Source organism: Dunckerocampus dactyliophorus, chromosome 2 (assembly GCF_027744805.1).
Source record: "Dunckerocampus dactyliophorus isolate RoL2022-P2 chromosome 2, RoL_Ddac_1.1, whole genome shotgun sequence".
NCBI lineage: Eukaryota > Metazoa > Chordata > Actinopteri > Syngnathiformes > Syngnathidae > Dunckerocampus > Dunckerocampus dactyliophorus.
In genome coordinates, this window is record NC_072820.1 from 12,050,777 (window position 1) to 12,074,463 (window position 23,687).

General features: G+C 40.1%; 1 protein-coding gene across 1 annotated transcript in view; it reads right to left on the reverse strand.

Moving 5' to 3' along the window:
- Positions 1–113: 113 nt before the first annotated feature.
- The window catches only part of LOC129170895 (rap guanine nucleotide exchange factor 4-like), a 31,719-nt gene continuing 8,145 nt past the window's right edge, over positions 114–23,687 (reverse strand). Inside the window, exons 4-30 of the mRNA XM_054759019.1 lie at positions 23,241–23,387; positions 20,658–20,730; positions 19,123–19,178; positions 15,694–15,800; positions 15,493–15,614; positions 15,026–15,209; positions 14,685–14,769; positions 11,424–11,484; positions 11,267–11,343; positions 10,796–10,942; positions 10,152–10,246; positions 9,994–10,079; positions 9,773–9,851; positions 6,789–6,939; positions 6,164–6,252; positions 6,044–6,071; positions 5,889–5,964; positions 5,421–5,567; positions 5,251–5,348; positions 4,507–4,632; positions 4,207–4,385; positions 4,018–4,108; positions 3,896–3,946; positions 3,727–3,814; positions 3,484–3,548; positions 2,373–2,427; positions 114–2,274 (exon numbers count right to left, since the gene is read on the reverse strand). Of these exons, the coding sequence (XP_054614994.1) occupies positions 2,147–2,274; positions 2,373–2,427; positions 3,484–3,548; positions 3,727–3,814; positions 3,896–3,946; positions 4,018–4,108; positions 4,207–4,385; positions 4,507–4,632; positions 5,251–5,348; positions 5,421–5,567; positions 5,889–5,964; positions 6,044–6,071; positions 6,164–6,252; positions 6,789–6,939; positions 9,773–9,851; positions 9,994–10,079; positions 10,152–10,246; positions 10,796–10,942; positions 11,267–11,343; positions 11,424–11,484; positions 14,685–14,769; positions 15,026–15,209; positions 15,493–15,614; positions 15,694–15,800; positions 19,123–19,178; positions 20,658–20,730; positions 23,241–23,387 (2,691 nt within the window). The 3' untranslated portion in view covers positions 114–2,146. The remainder of the gene's footprint in view (positions 2,275–2,372; positions 2,428–3,483; positions 3,549–3,726; positions 3,815–3,895; positions 3,947–4,017; positions 4,109–4,206; positions 4,386–4,506; positions 4,633–5,250; positions 5,349–5,420; positions 5,568–5,888; positions 5,965–6,043; positions 6,072–6,163; positions 6,253–6,788; positions 6,940–9,772; positions 9,852–9,993; positions 10,080–10,151; positions 10,247–10,795; positions 10,943–11,266; positions 11,344–11,423; positions 11,485–14,684; positions 14,770–15,025; positions 15,210–15,492; positions 15,615–15,693; positions 15,801–19,122; positions 19,179–20,657; positions 20,731–23,240; positions 23,388–23,687) is intronic.

Genomic DNA, 23,687 nt, shown 5'->3' on the forward strand with positions numbered 1-23,687 from the left:
CATGCAGTTGAAATGCTAACAAAAAGTAAATGTTATTTTTTAGATGTTGTAATATGAGAAGTAAACAAAACAAAATAAATTGTAATTTTTTGCTAAATTTGGTTTGGGAAAAAGTTATAATGTGAATAAAGTCTTAATATTACTAGAAGACAATTTACAAGGATTATTTAAGAACAAAGTTGAAAGAGCAAAAGAGCGAATGTCATATTAATAATGGGCTTTTTCACTTATATCACAAAGCTGAGATGCAGTTTTTTTTCTTGAAATATATGTAACTTCTTAACAAATCTGCATGTGTTGGCAATAGGGACAACTGTATAATTATTACCTTTATTATTACTATTATTACTTTTTTTTTTTTTTTTTTACACGGCCTAGTTTTTTTTGTCAGTTTAGTGTTTACTTTTTAGTCTTGTCTATTTAACTGGCTCCAAGGTAGTGGGCGAGAGAGAAACAGGACCATGACTCTTCTGTATGTCTTGCATACATGGAAAAATTGACAATAAATTATCTTTGAATCTTATCTTGGCAAAGTCAGGATTTGCAAAGGTAGAATGCTCAAGGTGTTATAAAAACTCAAAAGAAATGAACAGGTAAAAAAAAATACCCATCTCTGGATCAAACAGACCACCTTCACATCGACCTCAGTCTCCAACACTTTCCGGGTAAGAACAGTCATTACATGATTGTGACTGTTAAATAAGCTATTTCTTTTTATTATCAACATGTACAGCACATATAGCGTCTGCTTGTGACAGAAGCAAGCCTTATGGTTCTGGATACACACCACCACATTGAAAATTCCTGAGATCAAATCAAAAATGACTGACAGTTGTCACTATCACACCCAAAATCTATCCACCCACAGTAAAAAAAACAAACAAAAAAACCCACAGACGGACAACTGCAAATTCTAAGCGTCTTTTTCAACTTGACAGAGCCAAACAAAGAACTAACCTCAGAACAAGCAACATCACCACCGAGAATCAGGGGTTAAATGAAATGTGACAAGTCCAATCACTATTGAACACCCTTAGGGCTCCAGCTAATACTTGGTTGTGGAGTTTTGAAGCATCTCACCAGACACTAATACTCACCTAATTCATATGCAAATACGCTAATTGTGTTTCATATACAGTCGTCCCTCGTCACATCGCGCTTCGAACTTCGCGGCTTCGCTTTATCACGGTTTTTCAAAATATACTGATTAATGGATCATGCTGTTTTGTGGTTGAATACGGCATATTAAAAATACACTTCGCAGTTCAAACATCGCGCCCATCATAGTTTTCCATCCATCTTCTACGCTGCTTATCCTTATCCTTCTCCTCACGAGGGTCGTGGGTATGCTGGAGCGGACTTCGGGCGAGAGGAGGGGTCGCCAGCCAATTGCAGGGCACATATAGACAAACAACCATTCACACTCACATCCATACCGTTTTTTTTTGAGTCGCCAATTAACCTAACATGCATGTTTTTGGAATTTGGGAGGAAACTGGAGTACCCGAAGAAAACCCAGGCACACACGGAGTGAACATGCAAACTCCACACAGAAATGCCCAACGGAGATTTGAACCCAGATCTTCCCAATCTCCTGACTGTGTAGCCAACAGGCAGACCACGAGGCCACCATTGCGGCCTCCATTGTGGTTTTTCAAAACATAATAATTAATAAATGACCGTTGTTTTGTGGTTAACTACGGTCTATTATTAGTGAATTTATTAGTGAATATACATCGGAATCCTATGTCGCGGAAATTTACTTATCACGGTCGGGTCTAGACCTAATTAACCGCGATAAACGAGGGATGACTGTACGATATTTTTAGCATTAATACTGAGCATGGGGGTTAAATAGTATAAAGAGCAACTCTAAAAGAGCTCATGTTGTTTAGCGAACACTTCAGGACACTCTGCTAGAAAGCCACAGTATAGAACACCAAGTCTACGAAGTTGAGTCATGCAGGATATTGATTCAAGTTCTATACATGACAATCTGAGGGCTAAGACACAGCGATAGGAAGAAGCCTTTAATGGCACAGTCCTTAGTATAGTTTTCATTGTGTGTTGCTACTTAGCGTCCATCAGCTGGTGACGCCGCGTCTGCTTTGTGTGTAGTCACAGAGAAGGCGACAGTGGTGAAATCTCATGTTCGCCGGGGCTCCAGCCTGTAGGAGAGCTGCGTCAGCGCCCTCTGGTTGTCTATCACGCAGAGCTTCCTGACGTAACCTCTGACCTCGGCCTGATTCTTGTTGGGTTGACAGATGTCAGGGTCTAGCACAGTGACACAGAATGACACATTAGCAATCAATTGCTGCACCTGCACATACTGTACAGTATCAAATAATTTTAAAAAAGATCACAAGACTTACTGAAAGGCTGGCTTCTACAGTGCCTCACTTGTCGAATTGTGTTCGCTATAATACGCTGATGAAGAAAACATAAGAAATTACTCCATTACCATTAGAGACCAGAATATAGGCTATATAGTTATAATTTTATATACAGTTGTCCATTGCCACAATGTGATTCCAAATTTGCGACTTCACTCTATCATGGTTTTTCATACATATATTAATTAATTAAACATGCTGTGTCATGGGTGAATAGAGTCTATTAGTTAAAGAAAAATGCATATTTAAGCCTAAATTAAGCATTTGCAACCATAAAGATGCATAAATGAAATAAAATACAAATGCAAGAAATTAAGAAGACACATGCAAGTTGTGAATGTAGTATTCCACATTGGTCACTAGATGTTGATAATTGTTGGTGAGACTTGATCCCCAGACTTGATCGCCGGAACAACAGGCTTTTATTGGAGGTTTAAACAACAGGCACAACAATAATAAAACAACTAAACAACTACTGTTGTGTCCGTAATTCAGTTAAACTCAACACTGAACCCCCAAAGTGTCCCAAACACTTATTGCAACACACACAAGAACAAGTTTTATTTAGCTATTAAATGACTTATTTTCTGTGATTATATCAACTATATTGGGTAATACAAATGTAAAGGTGACTGTGGGTCTTATTTCATGTCTAGAGGCTCTAACAGCGTTAAAAAAATGCATTTAGAAGATTGTAAACAGGTTTTCTATGTCGTAAGTATGACAATGTCCAATTATAAATAATTTTTGCAGAAATTAACTTATCGGTCTGCAACCAATTAATTGCGAAAAACATGGGATTACTGTATTCTTTCCCAAGAAAAAAGTATGAAAAGGTTCGGTTGTCCTGTATTTGGGTTCTGGAGAGCAAGTCTGAGAGCTTTTTTTACCGTCCCTCACACACACCAGTCAACAAAAGATGTAGCCCGGAAAAGTGCCTCAAAGGTTGGATGACTTATCAAACAACAAAAGGATTCATGATGTTAATTTTAAGATAACGGTGAACAATGAAGCAGAGTCATCAAAGAACTGCCGAGCAGCTAAGAAATACAGTACATCCTTTTTTTTATTGCATTAAATTATAACTTACCATTTTCTCAAAATTGATCATGCTATCAATGAATGTCTTGTTGCCTTCATGTGTAAAAGTCATATCTGTAATAGAATTGAAAAGTGTCAGTGCTATAAAACATACTGTACTGTATAGTGACTGATATGCTCTCAAAATCCAACTTCCAGCAAGCGGTACGTTTTGGTTCGGTAGCATTTTGTTACGTTTCCATTGTAAAATCTGTATCAACTGAACAGTGGCGTGCCACTTAAAGAGTGTTACCTTTGAGGAGGAGGGGCATAAATGGTATGATTGGTGGTTCTAGCTTGGTAACAGTAAGTCGGTAGGATCTATGATTCCTGGATGGGTCCTGGAAATAAAGATATACCATCACCATCAATGTTTAGCTGTTCATTTTAATGTGAACATTACATTCCCGTCTGCAACTCACCATCATGCTCTCAAACTCAGCGTAGAACTTCTTAAACTTGGTAGGTAGTTTCTAGCAGGAGAATATAACATTTATTATGAAATGATTATGAAAGTTCTGTCAAAGTAAGAAGTGGTGTTTACCTCCCATGTCTGACTCAGTCTGCTCACAGCAGGGTTGCTCATGCCCATGATGATGGCAAAGAATGAATTCAGGTTCTTAAACTCACGACAGCTATGAACAAACAGGTTTTTACCACTCTTATTTCTTGCACACAGGTCACAAAGTCAGACTAGTTGCAAACTAATATGGATGTGGCAGATTCTACTCACTGTGCAGCAATCTTGATGAACTTCTTGAGGAGCTGGACCCTCTTACTGAGCTGTCCACAGAGGCACACCTCGGTGACCACCCACAGCTGGACCTGGTTGAACCTTCGCAGGAACAGGTCCAAGTTGGCTGTGGTTCTTCTAAAGCTATGGCGGCCAAACGTGTGATAGAGGAGCTCGTGCTGTGTGAACAGAGTAGGGTTGTATTGTAGTACTAATAAGCAATTGTTAAATGAAGTTAGCCCCTTTAACCCCAGCCACTACAATTAAATATGACAATGTGTGTATGTGTGTGTGTGGTACCTCGTGCACACAGCTGAAGAGCTCCCAGTCAAACATAGTCATTTGATAAGCGAGGTCCTTTGAACTCATCAACTCAAAGGTAGACATAGAACCTGCAGTGGGTCCTTCCTGGTCTGGAAGAGGAGTCTGATACGTAGACCACGGAATCATCAAAAAGGTTTTTAAATAACGCAGTAATAAAAGTAATACATATTTTAATATAATAACAGTATTCCTATAATAATTATAATAATATAATAAAACTCATTATTTTTTATTTTCTTATGAATTTCTTTAAAATTTTGAAAAAATATAATTATAACTTTTTTATTGTAATTATTGATATTTGTAAGTGTAATAAGTTAATGAATCATTTCTAAAACTATATAAAAATATAATCTAAAATAATTTCTGGAAAGATTTATTGTGGACTTTCCATATCGGTAAGGCCACAAAAAGAATATACTGTATGCTACTTCCAGTATTTATATTTTCCACTCACTAGCCTCTCCAATAGTACATATGCACTGAATAAATATAACCTTTTTTTACAAACTACAACATAATAACAATTAATAATAAATGGAATATACTGTATATGAAAATACCAAGACATGTCATTATATATATGCATTTTTGAATCAATACTTTCCTCACAATGTTAATCAAAACTTTTAAAAATATTGTTCTTTATTGTTGAATATGTGTAGATGTACCTAATGTTGTGGCCGGCATAATTCACCAGCAATAACATCTGAGTCTTACCAGACTGCTGAGTTGTTCGCGTGCACAGGCAAATAATCGTCCGTTGATGCTCAGGGTAGAAAACACTGACACATCATTCGGCTTCAGGATTAGTTTTTCTGTAAAACACGTGCAGTTTTTAAGATGCAATCAAAAAACTGCTGAGACAAGTGACCAGTCTTTGCCCTTACCACCAGCAGAACTGAGGTGGACCAGCACCAGCTCATCAGTGGAGCCTAGTTTGTCGGCCACGGCGTTGACCACTTCTCTGCCTGTTGCTGCCACAGTGACTCGAATGGTGGTGTATGTGTGGTCACTGCAGTAAACCTTCAATAGGACTACGAAAAACAACACAAACATTGGCCACAACATTAAATACACATACAAATATTGTCAGTCTTAGAGGTATTAATTCAGCTAAAGAGTATTATTGTTCTTATAATTTGCAGTGGTGTAGAACTCTACTACAGAGAGCTGTTTTCCATAGTTATGCTACAGGAAAGGACATTTGTGTCAGCTCTTGTATTAGACCTGATTGTGCAGCTATAGCATTACAAAATACATTAGTATTCATTTCTTCAGAGCAACATCAACACTACGTTTTCCTGACATCTTCCAAATAGTTGCATTGTTTTGAGGCAAGCCCCACAGTGACTTACTGTCATCTTGATTCCTTATGGCTTGTTTCTTCTGCAGCCTCTCCTCCCCATTGCTGAACTGCCGTATTAAAGTCTTCTGTTGAATTTAAAAAACACAGTCAGCATTCACACACAAATATGCCACCTGTCATATAACATGTAGTGTAATGGCTCGCCTTTTTTGTAGACTTGGCTTCCTCTGAACTGCACAAAGCAACAAAACAGTTAGTTCTGAGTTGAGAAGTAAAGTATTTTGTCAGTATTTTGCATTTGGTATCAGTTTAAAATGAACATACTGCAGTTTGACAACTTTCTCCAGGTCAGGAACAAGATCTTTCAATGCTCTGAGCATCCGAGAATCATTTGATACACTTCCAAACAACTCCTGCAGAACAAAAGGACCAGAATAATCTCTACATGAATAAATAAACACATCATCTCAATGGGTTTGATTTACTGTTAATTCCGGACTATAAACCGCTACTTTTTTCACACGCTTTGAACCCTGTGGCTCAAACAATGATGCAGCTAATTTATGGCTAAAAGAACAAATGTTCCCATGATGCAGATTCAGGAAGGAGTGAATTGTACTGGTGAAGTGGACACCAATGTCACATTTTGAAGTGTTTTGAGCTGACCAGTCTTGGGAAAGTTTGGTCAAGTGTAGAATTACTTAGCTTTTGATTGGACTGCAGCTGTTGGAAAAAAAGCATCTCACTCATCTGAGCTAACGAGTGACGCTGGGAACACAGTGTTGTAGGATTGCAAGGTTTATAGTGTGTCTTTCTGTGTAAATATCCCAAGTTACAACGACAAGTGCGGCCTATATATCAAAATTTTTTCGCTTTAAAATTGGTGGGTAAGGCTTATATTCAGGTGCGCTCAGTCCGGAATTTATGATAGTAGGCTAGCTGTTGCTACCTCAAGGAAAGAAATGGCAGCAGGCTCCTCCTGTAGGAGGAAGGTGTGTGTGTTAGCCCAGCGCAGTGCCAGAATGAGAGCCCTCCTCTTACAGTTGAGTGTGTGCTCCAATCTTTCCTGTTCAGAGCCAGGCGGGGAGGCCGCATGGTAGGTGCACAAAAGGTTAAAGATAAATACAAAGGTCTTTGCACATTGGAAGTAGCAAACAAATTATGAACGCCAGAAGTGAGTAATAGCAACACTATCCCATGTACTGCAGAGAGAAGGCTTGTTACTACAGAGGGAGCACACACACAGTGAGTTTTTAATTAGCGCAGGACAGTACAAGTTGCATAATTAAAGAGACAGTCAGTCGGCCACTGTTAATTTGGCATCCAACAACGTTAATGTCTACTGACATCACACAGGATGATTAAAGGACTTGTGGAGGAAAAGGCTTCTTGAGACGTCATCTGTACTTCTGTGTAGAAGGTGTCGGACGTTTCGCTCCTCATCCGAAGAGCTTCGTCAGCGAACTAACAAGTGCTGGTAGCCTAGGCCTTAAATACAGTAAGAGTGGGCAGAATTGGTGTGCCAACACCCTCCTCCTATTGGTTCCTTACACTAAGCCTGGGAGGAGTGGGGTCTAATCCTCTGCTGCCATTAGCACCTCCGATCAAAGGGAAGTGTAGCTCCCTGAGTTGGGTATGAACGACTCTGATACTGGCTCGTTAGCATCTATTGTTCTGGCTCGGCCCTGGCTCCACCTCATTTGCAAGACTAAGAGCTGTGGGTTTTGGTCTCAGTGACCTGCTGAACACAGGGTCCAAATTAAACCTCAAACCACCATTCCGATTCAATGCGTCTGTGTAGGCTCTCAGTCGTACAGGAGTTGTCCATCGAGGAAAAGGCTTCTTGAGACGTCATCTGTACTTCTGTGTAGAAGGTGTCGGACGTTTCGCTCCTCATCCGAAGAGCTTCGTCAGCAAACTAATAAGTGCTGGTAGCTTAGGCCTTAAATACAGTAAGAGTGGGCGGAATTGGTGTGCCAACACCCTCCTCCTATTGGTTCGTTACACTAAGCCTGCATTCCTCATCTTTACAGTGGTATAATCCTATCCTGTTATTCACACCTACGATAAAAGGGAAGTGTCGCTCCCTGAATTGGGTATGAACGACTCTGATACTGGCTTGTTAGCATCTATTGTTCTGGCTCGGCCCTGCCTTCACCTCATTTGCAAGACTAAGAGCTGTGGGTTTTGGTCTCAGTAACCTGCTGAACACAGGGTCCAAATTGAACCTCAAACCACCATTCCGATTCAATGATGGGTTCTGTTGTTTGACAAAAATAGCTTCCTTTACTCCTCTTTCAAACCATCTGTTTTCTTTGGCCAAAATCTTTACCTCGCTGTCCTGAAAAGAGTGATTGGTAGCTTTCAGGTGTAGATGTACTGCTGATTGAGGACCACTAGCATTGTCCCTGCGATGTTGATAAAGCCTTTTTTGGAGCATTTGCTTAGTTTCCCCAATGTAGTGCTCTTTGCATTCCTCATCTTTACAGTGGATGGAATAGACCACATTGCTCTGTTTCTGGTTTGGAGCCTTGTCTTTAGGATGCACTAATTTTTGTCTCAGGGTATTTACTGGTATTTACAGGGTATTTTACCAGTAAATGGTATTTACTGGTATTTACAGGGTATTTTACCAGTAAATACCCTGAGACAAAAATTAGTGCATCCTAAAGACAAGGCTCCAAACCAGAAACAGAGCAATGTGGTCTATTCCATCCACTGTAAAGATGAGGAATGCAAAGAGCACTACATTGGGGAAACTAAGCAAATGCTCCAAAAAAGGCTTTATCAACATCGCAGGGACAATGCTAGTGGTCCTCAATCAGCAGTACATCTACACCTGAAAGCTACCAATCACTCTTTTCAGGACAGCGAGGTAAAGATTTTGGCCAAAGAAAACAGATGGTTTGAAAGAGGAGTAAAGGAAGCTATTTTTGTCAAACAACAGAACCCATCATTGAATCGGAATGGTGGTTTGAGGTTCAATTTGGACCCTGTGTTCAGCAGGTTACTGAGACCAAAACCCACAGCTCTTAGTCTTGCAAATGAGGTGAAGGCAGGGCCGAGCCAGAACAATAGATGCTAACAAGCCAGTATCAGAGTCGTTCATACCCAATTCAGGGAGCGACACTTCCCTTTTATCGTAGGTGTGAATAACAGGATAGGATTATACCACTGTAAAGATGAGGAATGCAGGCTTAGTGTAACGAACCAATAGGAGGAGGGTGTTGGCACACCAATTCCGCCCACTCTTACTGTATTTAAGGCCTAAGCTACCAGCACTTATTAGTTTGCTGACGAAGCTCTTCGGATGAGGAGCGAAACGTCCGACACCTTCTACACAGAAGTACAGATGACGTCTCAAGAAGCCTTTTCCTCGATGGACAACTCCTGTACGACTGAGAGCCTACACAGACGCATTGAATCGGAATGGTGGTTTGAGGTTTAATTTGGACCCTGTGTTCAGCAGGTCACTGAGACCAAAACCCACAGCTCTTAGTCTTGCAAATGAGGTGGAGCCAGGGCCGAGCCAGAACAATAGATGCTAACGAGCCAGTATCAGAGTCGTTCATACCCAACTCAGGGAGCTACACTTCCCTTTGATCGGAGGTGCTAATGGCAGCAGAGGATTAGACCCCACTCCTCCCAGGCTTAGTGTAAGGAACCAATAGGAGGAGGGTGTTGGCACACCAATTCTGCCCACTCTTACTGTATTTAAGGCCTAGGCTACCAGCACTTGTTAGTTCGCTGACGAAGCTCTTCGGATGAGGAGCGAAACGTCCGACACCTTCTACACAGAAGTACAGATGACGTCTCAAGAAGCCTTTTCCTCGATGGACAACTCCTGTACGACTGAGAGCCTACACAGACGTAAAGGACTTGTGTGTATACAGAGGTAGACAAAGGTAAGAGAGAGGAAGGCAGAAAGGATATTGTGCCATTAGTAGGGGGCACAGCTGGCTGTTGGGCATGAAGACACAGTGCATAAGGACAAAGTCGTCCACTGCTGGGTCTAAGAGAAGAAAAGCAGAATGAAAAGGGAGCCAATCAGGGAAGTGGACAGGAAAGAGATTCAGTAGGTTTATAGTTTATCTGTTTGTTTATCTGTTGATTGACTGACACATATGTCATACGGTACTTTTTTGTTTGGCAACCTGGTTCACTGTGATGTATGTCCATTCTCATGGTCTCCAAAAAGTGCTCAAGAATCTTCTCTGGAGCCCCTGAGATCACAGTGTACCTGCAAAACATGGCAGAGGAATTTTATTAGATTAAAAAAATTGTGGGAGAGAGATAAGAAGGTGATACATACTTGATGCTACCCAATGTGGAGGCTCGAGGACTCTTTTCTAAGACCAGCACAGCTTGTTCGTGCTCTTTCAAACGCACTGTGTTGGCCTCCACATCCTGTAAAGAAGAGGGTGCATGTCCAAACAAGGCATCTAAAATGTAGGACAAGCTTTCTGCCAGAAGAGGGTGACAATCATCACTTGGTAGTATCAGTGTAGCATGACACTTCCATTTATGTCAGGGTGAGGAGCTTTGCACATGAGCAGTCTAGTGCCTTACTGAAGTAACCTTGAGCAAGGAACACATCCACTAACTGCATGGTGTGCTCTTTTGTGTGTCCAGAGAATCATGCTTGTGTGTGTGTATTCCCTGGGGTGTCTTGAGCTCTCTAAATCAAAGGTCCCCTATTATGCAAAAGTGACTTTTAATAATGACGTAACAGTAATATGTGTCCCTGGAGCCTGTCTGTGACCACCAAACATGAGAAGATCATCTCCTGCACTTCATTGCTCCACTTTTGACAGAAGAGGCCCTCAGATGGTCTCTTTTGAAGTTCAACCATTTCATTTGCCTTCAGGGGGACCAATAAATGATTCCTTTGCTGTTTTATGTTGCAAGTTGTATATTTCTGTATCACATCATTCATCCACAACATAATGCACGTACCCTGAGTATCCTGTTGAAATCCTCCTTGTCTACACGAAGAAAGTGACAGTTGTCCTCTCTTAGGACAATGGAGGCAGCACGAGGTGAATCTGTAACCAGGGCCAACTTTCCAAAGTCATCACCCTCATGGAGCGTACACACCACCCCCTAACACACACACACACACACACACACATATATATAGTACATATAGACATACAGTTTTCAAATCATTTTAAAGCCTGAAAAAAAGCTGCTGGAGCACTCATAAGTGGAATGGCCTTTGCCTGTCTGTTGTGAACACGTGTATGCATATGAGCATCTCCCTGCAAGTATTTTATTATGTGTACATGTATGCAAGAATAATCGCCTTAAGCCATATAATCACATTGAGAATTCGCCCAACTCTGCTGCCGTTCTTTGAGTCACTACATGGCTACATGAATCTGTATATTGATGCAATACCAAAGCAGGTGGATGCATCCGACTCACCTTGCCATAGATAACCACATTGACTGAGCCTTTCTGGATAATGTACCATGATGTGCCCTCTTCTCCTTGGTTGAACACTGAAAAATGTGCAATACAAACACATCAGTGATGAACACAAACAGCATAAATCTAATCGTTCAACAAAGTTTAGACGTACACACAGTTCCAGCTTTAGCGTGTGATTCAAAGATGACAACGCTCGCCAGTTCCCTCTTCACCTGAAAGCAAGAATACAGTTTTTGAATGACGAGCACCCTCTAGTAATTTTTACTCTACTCTTTTCTAGCGCACTCATTCAAACTAAACATTTCAAACCAAAACTACTGCAGTCTGTTAAAGGTATTTTTTACTCTTACAGTGGAACCTCGGCTATTATACGTCCCGGTTAGTTTTTTGGTTAAGGTAAAACATTTATGCCAAAATTGCCTCAGTTTGCATAAACTATTGCGCGCGTCTTGTCGCGTTATGAATACATTGCGTGAGTCCAACTGTGTTCTTAATGTATTTTTTAATGACAAAACATCCTTGTTAGCGGCCAGTTAGCTTGCCACTACAGTCGTCACTCGCTGCATCGCAGTTCAATCATGGCTCTCTGACTCTATGGCTGTTTTTCAAAAATGAATTAATTGATAAATGAATGAATGCTGCTTCATGGTTGACTATGGCCTATTATCCAAGTTATATGGCCTATTATCCAAGTTATATAAGTATTCTGGTCACTAGGTGTCAGTAATGTTATATTGATGAGACTTCATGTCCGAAATCATATGAGTTCTCCTCCCATTTTGTGTGGAAGCTTCTTTCTTTCTCTCCGCTCCGTTTGAAAAACTTTCTTGAGTTTAGAATAAGTAAATTGGAGGGGATACCAAGTTAGCTCAATATCTTGCTATGCTTACGGTGACAGTCTCTTTTGTCCCTGCAGTGAACCCGTAGCCTGCACAATGTGACAACAAAGAATAGGAGTGTAAAGGTGACTATTTGGTGTTATTTCATGTCTGCAGAGTTCTAATAACGTTTAGAAAGTCATAAACAGGTTTTCTATGCTCTAACTACGAAATTATTCCATTTATAAATAAGGAATCCGACTTTGCAGAAGTTCACTTATCGCGGAACCAATTAACCACACTAAATGAGGGACGACTGTACATGGAAACGGGAATTGGAAGTCTGCTGCGTCAACGATGTGTGATGTTATCAGCGGTTGACTCTCAAAAATGTTAACTCAAAACACGTTTTTATTGTTTTAGAATTATAGTTTTACATGTGTAAAATTATTTTAAATGCATATAAAAGACAAATGAACGGGATAAATGAACATTGAAGGTTACTTTTACCTTCACTGAGACGTGACTGTTCCCAAAGACAATGCGGCAGCAAGATCACAGACACCACCTTCCTGTTTTGTCATACGTTATCCCATATGGAAAAGATATATCTATAAATCTTATAAGTTTGTATCTCTTTTGTTTGAAACTTTCATGTAATGCATCAGATAGTGAAACCAGGTATAAGATTCTTACTAAATTTGTACAAAATGAAACATGTATGATTTGGGTACCTATCAGAACAATATATGATAAATGATTATCTTGTATGAAAAAAATGTAAAAGTGGCCACTTTCAAGAGTAAGTCATATAGCCTTATATGATGCACAATATATGAAACACAAACTGAAGGTGACAAAGTTAAATTTTTTTTCAATTTCTTTTTCATATGGGATTTCTTGAATTCAATAGTGTCTCACCTTCTTTATCACAATGCTGGCACTTTGGCTCCACTTTGGGGTATTTAGGTGAGAAACTATTGAATTCAAGAAATAACTCATGGCAAAACAGAAAGATGGTGTCCGTGTTAATCTCGCTGTCACATTGTGTCTCTGGGAGCAGTCATGTCCTCAGTGAAGGTAAAAGTAACCTTAAATGTTCATTTATCCCTTTCATTCGTCATTTACATGCATTTGGAATTGTTTTATCCATATAAAATCCGAGGTCGGGTCACGAGGGCAGCAGCCTAGCAGGAATGCCCAGACGTCCCTCTCCACGGCTACTTCGTCCAGCTCCTCCCGGTGGATCCCAATGTGTTCCCAGGCCAGTTCAGAGAGATGGTCTCACGAACTTGTCTTGGGTCTTCACCGAGGCTTCCTACCGGTCGGGTGTGCCCCGAACACTCCCGCAGGGAGGCATCTGGAGAGTATCCTGACCAGATGCCCGAGCCACCTCATCTGGCTCCTCTTAATGTGGAGGAGCAGCGATTTCGCTCTGGTCGGTGAGGGTAGGAACGTAGATCGACTGCTAAATGGAGAGCTTTGCCTTTTGGTTCAGCTCTCTCTTCACCACAACGTACCGATGCAGAGTCCGCACCACTGCAGATGCCGCACCAATGTGCCTGTCGATCTCGTGTTCCATCCTCCCCTCACTCATGAAAAAGACCCCGAGGTACTTAAACTCCTCCACTTGGGGCAGGATCTCATCCGCGACCCGGAGATGACATTACACCCTTTTCCGGGCGAGAACCATGGACTTGGACTTGGAAATGCTGATTCTCATCCCAGCCTCTTCGCACTCAGCTGCGAACCGATCCAGTGAGAGTTGAAGATCACGGCCCACTGAAGTCAGTAGGACCACATAATCTGCAAAAAGCAGAGACCCAATCCTGCAGCCACCAAACCAGATCCCCTCAACGCCATGGCTGAGCCTAGAAATTCTGTCCAAAAAAATAATGAATTGGGTGGCAGCTACCCGATTCATTATTATCGCCTCTTGAATCTTCCCACGCCATCCGCTTCCTTCTTCGTCCTCTGTGTGGGTGACATAAGCGCGTTGGTGACCCAAGCGATTCCTCGAGGCAGAAAAAAATCCTCAATAATCTTTTGTAAACGAGGTACGCGAATTATTCGAGGAATCGTTACCCCTAATCATGATTATAATTGTAAAACTATCAAAACATGATTTTGGTTTTCTGGAACTGATTAATTTAGATTTACATTATTTCTTATGGGAAAAATGTATTCAGTTAGCGTTTTTTTCTGTTAGAGTCAGACCTTCTAGAACGGATTAATGACGCTAACTAAGGTTCCACTGTATATATTTAATAAAAATTAGGTATTATTATAATAGAATTGTATCTAACATGTGTCATACTATTGAAGATACTTCATTATGGTTCTTTGCCCCAATTTAGGCTAAATGAGCACGCATGTATTGTTCATAGCATATATTTTTACGCAGATTTCATCCATTAAATATAACGTATTTTAGCCGGTTGCTATAGACCCTGTGGTGAATAATTCCAAACACAAGCCAGAAAGAGTCTTTTACTCCAGCATGTTCCGTTTCATTTGTGAAAGCAATTCTAGCCTCTCTACAAATGTTTGTCTCTTTAAAAAACAAACTGAATAAAACAAAGGAATCGACTCACAGTGTTGGAGAGGTGAGATAAGGCCTTGATGTGAAGCAGCTCGTCATAGATGATCTCGAGGTCGTCTCCAGTCCTCTGACCAGGCCTGCACACACAGAGGTTAGTCACAATGAACTCACCATGAAGATGTCATGCCTGCTGTCACCTTGCATAATGTGGTAAAATGAGCAAATCTCCAGTGTCAGAGGCAGTTCTAAGTATTGCACAGTAACAAAGAACATGCAAAATCCCCTATTTGGAGGTTTTTAATATGTTGAGCAACATGAGAGGGCCAGAATATTAAAGGGTAAGGTAAGGTATTAACAGTCTAGTGTCATATTCATTAATTGATGGTTACTGACGATTTCCTCAGGATCATGCGCAGCAGTGCGTCGGGGCCTATCTGAGCAAGGAAAAGAATGGTCTCCGGCAGCTCCTCCTCACTCTCCCGCTTCTCCTCCTCACTAGGGAACGGCGTGTCCTCCTCTTCGTCATCGAGAAAGCGGTAGAACAGGTACTTGTCCTGGAAACCCAGCTCCTGGTCGACTGTGGAGCGGAAAAGCACACAAAAGCACTATTTTAATCACAAAAGCATGTCTTGCAACATTTACTTCAAATGCACAGGTTATTATTATACTATTTTCAACAAATTGAAATAAAACTCAGAGGCCACTTTAGTGTGTGTGATGTATGTTACCCAAAATTCCAAGTCCAATTGAGAACATGCCGTTTTGTGTCTGTAGCTTTAATGCTAATGAGCTGTTTGTCTATGGTTAATAAAGCTGTGAAGTGGTAAGCAAAATTTAAAAAGGAGAAAAATGTTGGATACCGTGATTCAGCACCTGATCTTCTAGCAATGCCTGCCACATGCCAACAGCGTGGGAGCGAGTGAGAACACATGCACTCTGCAGCACAAGCCAGTCCACTAGCTCTGTGCCTACACAGCATTGTCTGGAATACACACAAACACACAAACTCTATGAGTATAAAGAAGAAAGAGCATAACTTTTGTATTTCGTAACTCCATCACCTGTATGTCTTGAGGTGGTACTTCCGGTCTCGGATCATGTGAGGGGCTCTGGACAGGATGGCGTTGCGGAGAACCTTCCCGGCTCTCTGTAGCTTCTCTGAGGGAATCTATATACAGTATCAGAGAGGCACAGTGAATGAATGAACAACTGAAATCAAATTTGAGCAAACGACTATTCAGGAATCCCTGAATTCACTGTGATAAGAGATTTTCGTGAAGTAGGATTTGTTATTTATAAATGGAATATTTTTGTAGTTAGAGCATATAAAACGTGTTAATGACTTTCTAAATACGGTTTTTGACATTAGAGCCCTATATACATGCAATAAAAACACCCCTGCAGGGCTTCCCCTAGGATTTTTTGAAGCTGTGGTGGTGGGCTGCATGGGAGGACGGACTGTGTCTGTGTCTGCATTGTTTTTAAATGACAAGTAGCAGTTTTTTTATGACGTATTTATTTATTATTATTATTTTTTTTTTTTTTACTTTTTCAACAACCAGCAGAACACAAACAAAGAATGTTGCAAAACTGTTAATTTAATGGCCAAGATGCTGAGAGAACTTAAAGTGAGAGTCTAAAATATCGAGCCTCCTTTTGTTACCTGACCTATTTAGTCCAACAGTACTATGTGACTAGTACAAAAGTACAGCATTTTGTACTATTTGACACAAACCTAAATTGTATTTGATGTCTGTTTTAGAGTAATAAATGAACTGTTCAATAATATATTTATTTGAAAATAACATAATTAGCAAAATAACAACTTAAATATTGTGATTATAGAAATCTATCCTGTATGGATTATACATTCAGAATCCAGGGTGATAGCACAGGTGTATTCAACTTAAAACTACTTTTAAATTGCACTTTATTTACAAAACACATCTCCACTCAGTGTGCTCATGTGTCATTGAATACAGGGCTCATGTTTGAATAGAACACTTATAAAAATACTAAGAGGTGAAGCAAATATTCTTTCAACTACTCAATATCAGCTGGTGGGCTACCTGTCGGAGACCCCTGTGATAGCGTCAGTCTAAAGATGTACACACTTTGTGTTTCTGTTGAACAACTTTGACACACAACTAGTGTTTTCAAGACACGCTATAAGTATTATAATGATAACAAGAGATTGTTAAGTGACACTTTAAAAAAGTAAGTTGTGATGACGATCAATGAATCCCATGAACGTAATAGCCACTTGTAGCTAGCTAGATGCCGCCAGCCAGGCAATATGTGTAAACAAAAATGCCAGAAAGTGGAATGAGATTGAAACGTGAGGGATCAAACATGCTGGAGTAGACAGGCTTAGCATGTGACAAGTTGTCATCAATTGACTCCACATTTTACGGGCTATTGTTCATTCTCCCGATAATGAGAAACAAAGTGAAAGTCAGCACAAGACGTGTCACGTATCTGGTCATACATGTGCAAGTGCCAGCAAGGCAGACAGGCAATTCCAGTACATGCTTATCAAAATAAAGAGCAGTGAAACATTTTTATGATATTTTAAATATTTTTCAGACTAATTGTGGTCAATATGTGCACAAATAGTAAGCTATATATGTATCTATATAGCATATATATCCATTCATACCATATATTACTTAAAATTGTTTTTCAAGTGTAAAAAAAAAACGAACCTAATTTTCAAAGTGTGGCGACGTTTATTTTGTAGTGGCGCCCTGCCACGACCAATTACATGTAGCGGAAACCCTGCCACTGTAATACCCAATATAGTAGACTAAATAAGGGTAAATAAGCCATTTAAGACAAATAAGACATTACTGTCACCGAGTGACTAGTGTAGAATACTACATTTCATCAATGTCTTTGAAGGCGTCTTTTAAATGCCTTATATTTGTCTCTCAGTTCATTTAGCCATTTTTATGCTTGAAAATGCTTCATTTAGGCAAAAAATAAGTAATATGCATTATTTCACTAATAATAGGCCGTATTCAACCACATGAAACAGCATGATTTATTAATATATTCTTGAAAAACCGTCATCGAGTGAAGCTGCGAAATTCGAACCGTGATGTGGCAAGGGACGACTGTAAGTTATAATCATGCTAATTATAAATCACAAACTTAGCTGAATAAAAGTCATCCCTTCTAAATAAGGCTTTTAACATTATTAGAGCCCTGTAGACATGAAATAGCACCCCTATAGTCACCTTTACACTTGTATTACCCAATAGAAAATAAGCCATCTTGGACATAAATAAGATAAGCCAGACTCACACGTGACAGCGTAATTCCTGGTGGTAATTGTCTCATCAATGTAACTTTATACCAGTGTAGAATACGACTCTATTGCCGCTGTTTGTGGTTAAGGAGAGACTCACGATGCACTTCATTCGCTTTACTAACAAGCAGAGAACACATGCAGTGAACATTCATACAGAGGCTGCTGTCAGTCATTCTCTACAGTGCTAACCAGCTGCTGGCACTCATCTTGTCAACTCTAGCTGATGTCACACAGGTCACTTCCCAGGCCCTGCTTCTTACAGGCGCACACTACAAGTCACAGATAGTGTTTTACACTTCATATCATGTCTTTCAAATGCCTTATATTTGTATTTTTGTTCATTCAGCCATTTTTAGGCATGAAAATGCTTACATTAGGCCACTAATACATACAATTTGCCTAAATATACATTTTTTCACTAATAATAGACCATATTCAACCACAAAACAGCATTAATTAATTAATTAATTAATTAATTTTTGAAAAACGTGATAGTGAGGGCGCAGTGTTCGAACTGTGATGTAGCGAGGGGCAACTGTGCAGTATATACAGTTGTATGTACAGTTAATACAGTTTGAGTATTTCTTCAATATTGCTAAGAAGCCACACTTTTAAAATGTTCAATCACTTAAATATTGTTTTGAATTCAGAATAAACTATGGGTGTAGATGGAACTTCATCTCCTTGAAAATATTAAAAATCCTAGCTGTTCATTCATTAATGCATGGTCGGCGCAAGAAAAAAGGTGTACAGTTCACACTTGCATCTGTGACAGAGTAAGAGGGCAGACAACACGTGTACGCTCACTCTGCTGCGCTTCCAAGCAACAAAGCAGGGCATACTAATTGGGCCGATAGGATCTTTCTTTCATGCGCATGCATTATCTAGTATTAGCATAACTACAGAGGATCACAGCGGTGAGTCATTGCTTGTCTCTGCTCAGTGAACACACAGTACTGTATACACACACACAAACACACACACACACAGCTACTCTGGCATTCTCGTTCATTCACAGACATGAAAGTATGCAGCCGTGTGCAATTTGTCTATATTTTTTTCCAATATGCCACAAACAACTCTGTAACACAAGATGATTCCCCTTGAAGCAAACAATTCACTGACAGTTTATTTATGAATCAACACAGGCCTACATGGTGATATATTGGGTAGTTACCTTGTTGTGAGTTTTGCTTGCAGAGTCTGAGTTCATGTTGTCTTTGTCTGCAAGTCCTAAGGAGGAAACATAACCAGATTCGGTCGATTTGACAATTTTTTTATTTATTTTTTTTTTTACAGGAGGCAGATATTTTTCATGCTTACACATCTGATAACAATCAAGAGGAAAAAGTATGTTTAAAGCAGCGGTGTCCAAACTATGGCCCGGGGGACCTTTTGTGGCCTGCAGCTGGTTTTTTTATTGGCCCACGACACAGTTTGAAATTAAATTAAACAAAAAAAAAAAACAGCAACAATGGAAAAAAGAGCAAAAGGGTGTAATAAAAGGTGTTAATAATTGCCTTTGTCACCAAAACACAAAGTTTTGTCTTTAAATCTTTTGTCTTTTTTTAGCCTTTTTCCAAAATAAAAAAGTATCAAAATGGCCCTAACATCCTTTGTCTTTTCCATAGGCGGCTCTGGGTGGAAAAAGTTTGGACACCTCTGGTTTAAAGTAAGTACATACAAATTAACTACCGTATTGACCCAAATATAAGACCCTGACCATAAGATAGCCACTGTTTTTCATAAATAGGACAAAAAAGACAAATAAATAACTTCTAAAATCCTGTTTTCAATATCAGTGAATAAAAGGATATCATATTTCGTAGTTGCTCAACAGGTGTTTGATGACTCTGCTTCATTGATGATCATATTAAAAATACTACCGTAGCTCGTCCTTTGTTGTTTGCCAACTTGTGAGCAGGTCTCTGTGTCGTGGATGCATCTCTCAAGGAGACTGACAAGACAAAACGCTTAGACTCACTTGGGGAGTTGTTTGACGCCACCTGTCAGTTTGCATGTACAGTAATCCCTCGTTTATCGCTGTTAAATGGTTCCAGACCCGACCGTGATAAGTGAATCTCCACAACGTAGGATTCCTTCTTTACAAATGGAATATTTTGAGAGGATATAAACCTGTTAACAACCTTCTAATTACGGTTCTAACATTGGAGCCCTCTAGAAATGAAATAACATTTATACTCGTATTGCCCAATATAGTAGACATAATAACAGAAAATAAGACATATTATGTCTAATATGTCTTATGTCTACTCACACATTAGCATTGGGAGAGTTCTGGATAGCGTACTTCCTGCTGTGGCTTTGTCTCAACAATGTAATATTACTGACACAGAGAGATCAGTTTAGAATACGACATATCCTGTGTTTGAATGCTCTTCTGAATGCCTTATATTTGTATTTCATTTCATTCAGCCATTTTTATGCTTGAAAATGCTTAATTTAGGCCAAGAATACGTAAAATATGATTCAATATGCATATGAGTGAAGCCGCAAAATTCGAACCGCGAATTGGCAAGGGACGACTGTATTAATCTATCGACCCTGAATATAAAGACATACTGTATATACTGCTTGATATTACTACATTACACACATCTACTGGCAAAGTGGAACTAAAGTTGGGTCAAGTAAGGAAGTATATCTGCAACATCTACAGTGTTTCTTTTATTCCAGTTCTTGTTTACTCACTGTCATTGTTGGATCCACTCTCCATCGCTCCATAAGGGGGGGCCAACAGTCCAGCCAGGCTTTGCCGATGCTTCTACACAACCAAACACACACAAGCACGTGTCACAGTCCAATCATTTGAATGAAGGGTTTTCTCCCACGGAATTAAACTTACAAAATCACATAATCAACATTGACATCATATGTCACTTAATAATAAAGAATACAACACACATCCATTTATTACATTGGCTACCCAATAAAAAGTGGCCTGCTTTGGAAAAAGCTGTTTGCTCTGTTATACATCATTCTGTATTCAACACTGTCACACCGTTTTACTGTCAGAGAGACACACACAGACACCGCTATGTCAAAACAATGCCCTTTGTACAGCCGAGGTCATTTAGATGCACAACTACTAGTGTACAGACTGAATGCATAGATGCTTTTGCAAATTGTGTAAGTGAGCCTGGATGTGCCACTGCTCTATTCGCAAGGTCATTACCAAGCAACCCATGTATTCTGAGCACACACACTGAAAAACAAATAGAGGCAGCATCTTTCAGCTAATGTGCACACAAATAAAAACAGCCTCGAAGACATGAAACAATCCACAAGTGGTCCATGATGTATAACAATTATTTTGACATAACATAATAACAACACATCTGCAGGCGAGGATCCAAACTCACCTGAGGAAACACCCTAATTTTGCCTAATAGTAGAAGAAGTGGTACCCCTGAGAGCTGCCCTCTGCTCCTTTACGATACTCACACACGCCGCCTGATTGCATCGTGCACTACACAAGCCACTGGCCTCCTTTCTCTCTCTCTCTCTCTCGCTCTCTCTCTCTCTCTTTCTCTCTCTCCCACATCAACCCAACCAAGAAGCAAACCACTTTTCTCTCCCAGGTTACCACAGTGATCGAGTCGCTCTATTACTGAGCTACTCTAGAGGGGAAGGGGAAAGAAAAGGGGTAATGAGAGTGAGGATCGAGTGGGAGGAAGAAAGACAAAAGGCACAACATGGCCAACACAAGAGAGAGGAAGTGGCCAAAATAAATGTATAGTAATAGAAAGGGACAAAGGATTAAACTGGCTTTGCATAGCTTAATGCATTTGAGCATGCTGACGGATACTAAAAACAACACACTGTTCTCCATTTAATTCCTGTTTATTCGTCATTTTGACTTGGTGAGAATGGTGCATCAGCGCTGGTTTCTTTTATCCTGTCTTCAAACACATGACTGCCTTCATCCTCCAGCTTTCTAGTCTTGCCGCACAAACACAAAGACAAATCACAAAAGACCCTTTTGCTATGGAGTGAATAAGACTGAAACGAGCACAACCTTAGGCTCCGTTTCCTGTTTCATGTCCTAAAATAGGCAGCCGAGGAGGAGACGTAAGTGTGTGCACTTAGCTGACAAACACTATGCTCAATATGTACTGTATATACAGTATGCTCAATAACAACATAACACACGCTGCGTTAAGCAACTTTTGTCTCATCTCACAAAATGGTGACATCACGTATCGAAAGGCCCACTATAGCGATGATAAGGAAGTATGAAGATGTTTCATAACAAGAACAATATAACTACGTCATGGAAACATGGCATATAATCCAAGACTAATTCTTCAAAATTGTATTTTAGCAATTTATATTTATAAAGTCCTCAGAAAACACCAATTGTTCCAAATGTCTCTGTCCAATGAAAACATGTAGCTGCAGATTTTTGGGTTTATTTTCTTTGTACATATCTGACAAACAACAAAAACTAATTAGATTCGTGTTTCAGAGAAAAAAAAGCTTGAAAAAACAGTAATACATGTTTTTCAATGAACAGCAACAAAATATTGCCTGATGGATATGCTCACTGGTGCTCAATGGAACACTGAAAATACCGCATATTTCACCCTTGAAAAACTTGCCACATTAGAAACAGAGGATTTCACTAGTGGCAGTAACACATACTGTATCTATATGTGCATTTGTTAAGAAAATGGCATCAATGTAATTAGATGCTGCAAAATAAGAGACTAAACAGCAGAATGGCCACTCGCAGCCTCTTGAATCGTGACAGTGAATTTTGTGAGAGAGCAGTTTCTCTGCCAAGGACAAGCGACCTTGTGAATGGAGAAGCCTATGGAGGCCAAACCTCAACAAGGAAGCCCGCAGAGAGTCTTAAATAGGACTGGAAACAAGAGAGACACCAGTGATGCAGGGATAAGGCCACAGATCAATATCTTTTGATTGTTTTTTGTCATTGTCATGGTTGTTTATGTCATTTAAATGCTCGGAAAATGCATGCATTTTAATGACAAAATTCTGTCATATTATGCAAAAAGTAGGTATTTATGAAAGTGTGCAATTTGGTGCAGATCAAAATTCCGATTGTTTGGACTCGAAGTAGGTCAGCGCGCAACTGAGTACCATTCCAGAGGAGAGCTGTCACAAAGTGCACTAGGGGGCAATAAAGTCTACTGGTGGACAGGCCTCTTGTTGTTACAAAGGCAACAGCAATAAAGGCTTGTCTGAATATCTCATGTCAAGCATTTCCAAAGCATCTTAGCTTGCATCACACACTCTCTTCACTCGCCCCACCTCCCAGAGGCTCTTGAACTCCCTCTGTTCAATGCGAAGCAGTTCGCTGGTCTCTCTGCTGACGATGGTGGCGTGACGCGGTGTGTTGTCCAGGATGGACTCCCCAAAGGCTGTCCCGATCCCCAGTGTACAGATGGTGACTGCATCCTACGTACATGACAACACAGCATAGATGTATTTTAAGATTAGCACATTAAGGAATAAAAGTAGAAGATCTGTTCTGAAGTTTGTACTTTATGTGAACACTAGGCCTGTCACGATAATCAAGAAATCGAACGATTAAAAAAAAAAAGGTTGATAATTATGACGTCCTTGATAAATTGACATGTGCATGTATGCGTGTCAGCTCGTCTATCTGTGACACGCAGGCTGGACGACAAGAAAACACTGAGGCAGGTGCTCGGGCAGCAGAGCCTTCGTCCTGACAGTCAACGCTTACTGAAGCGT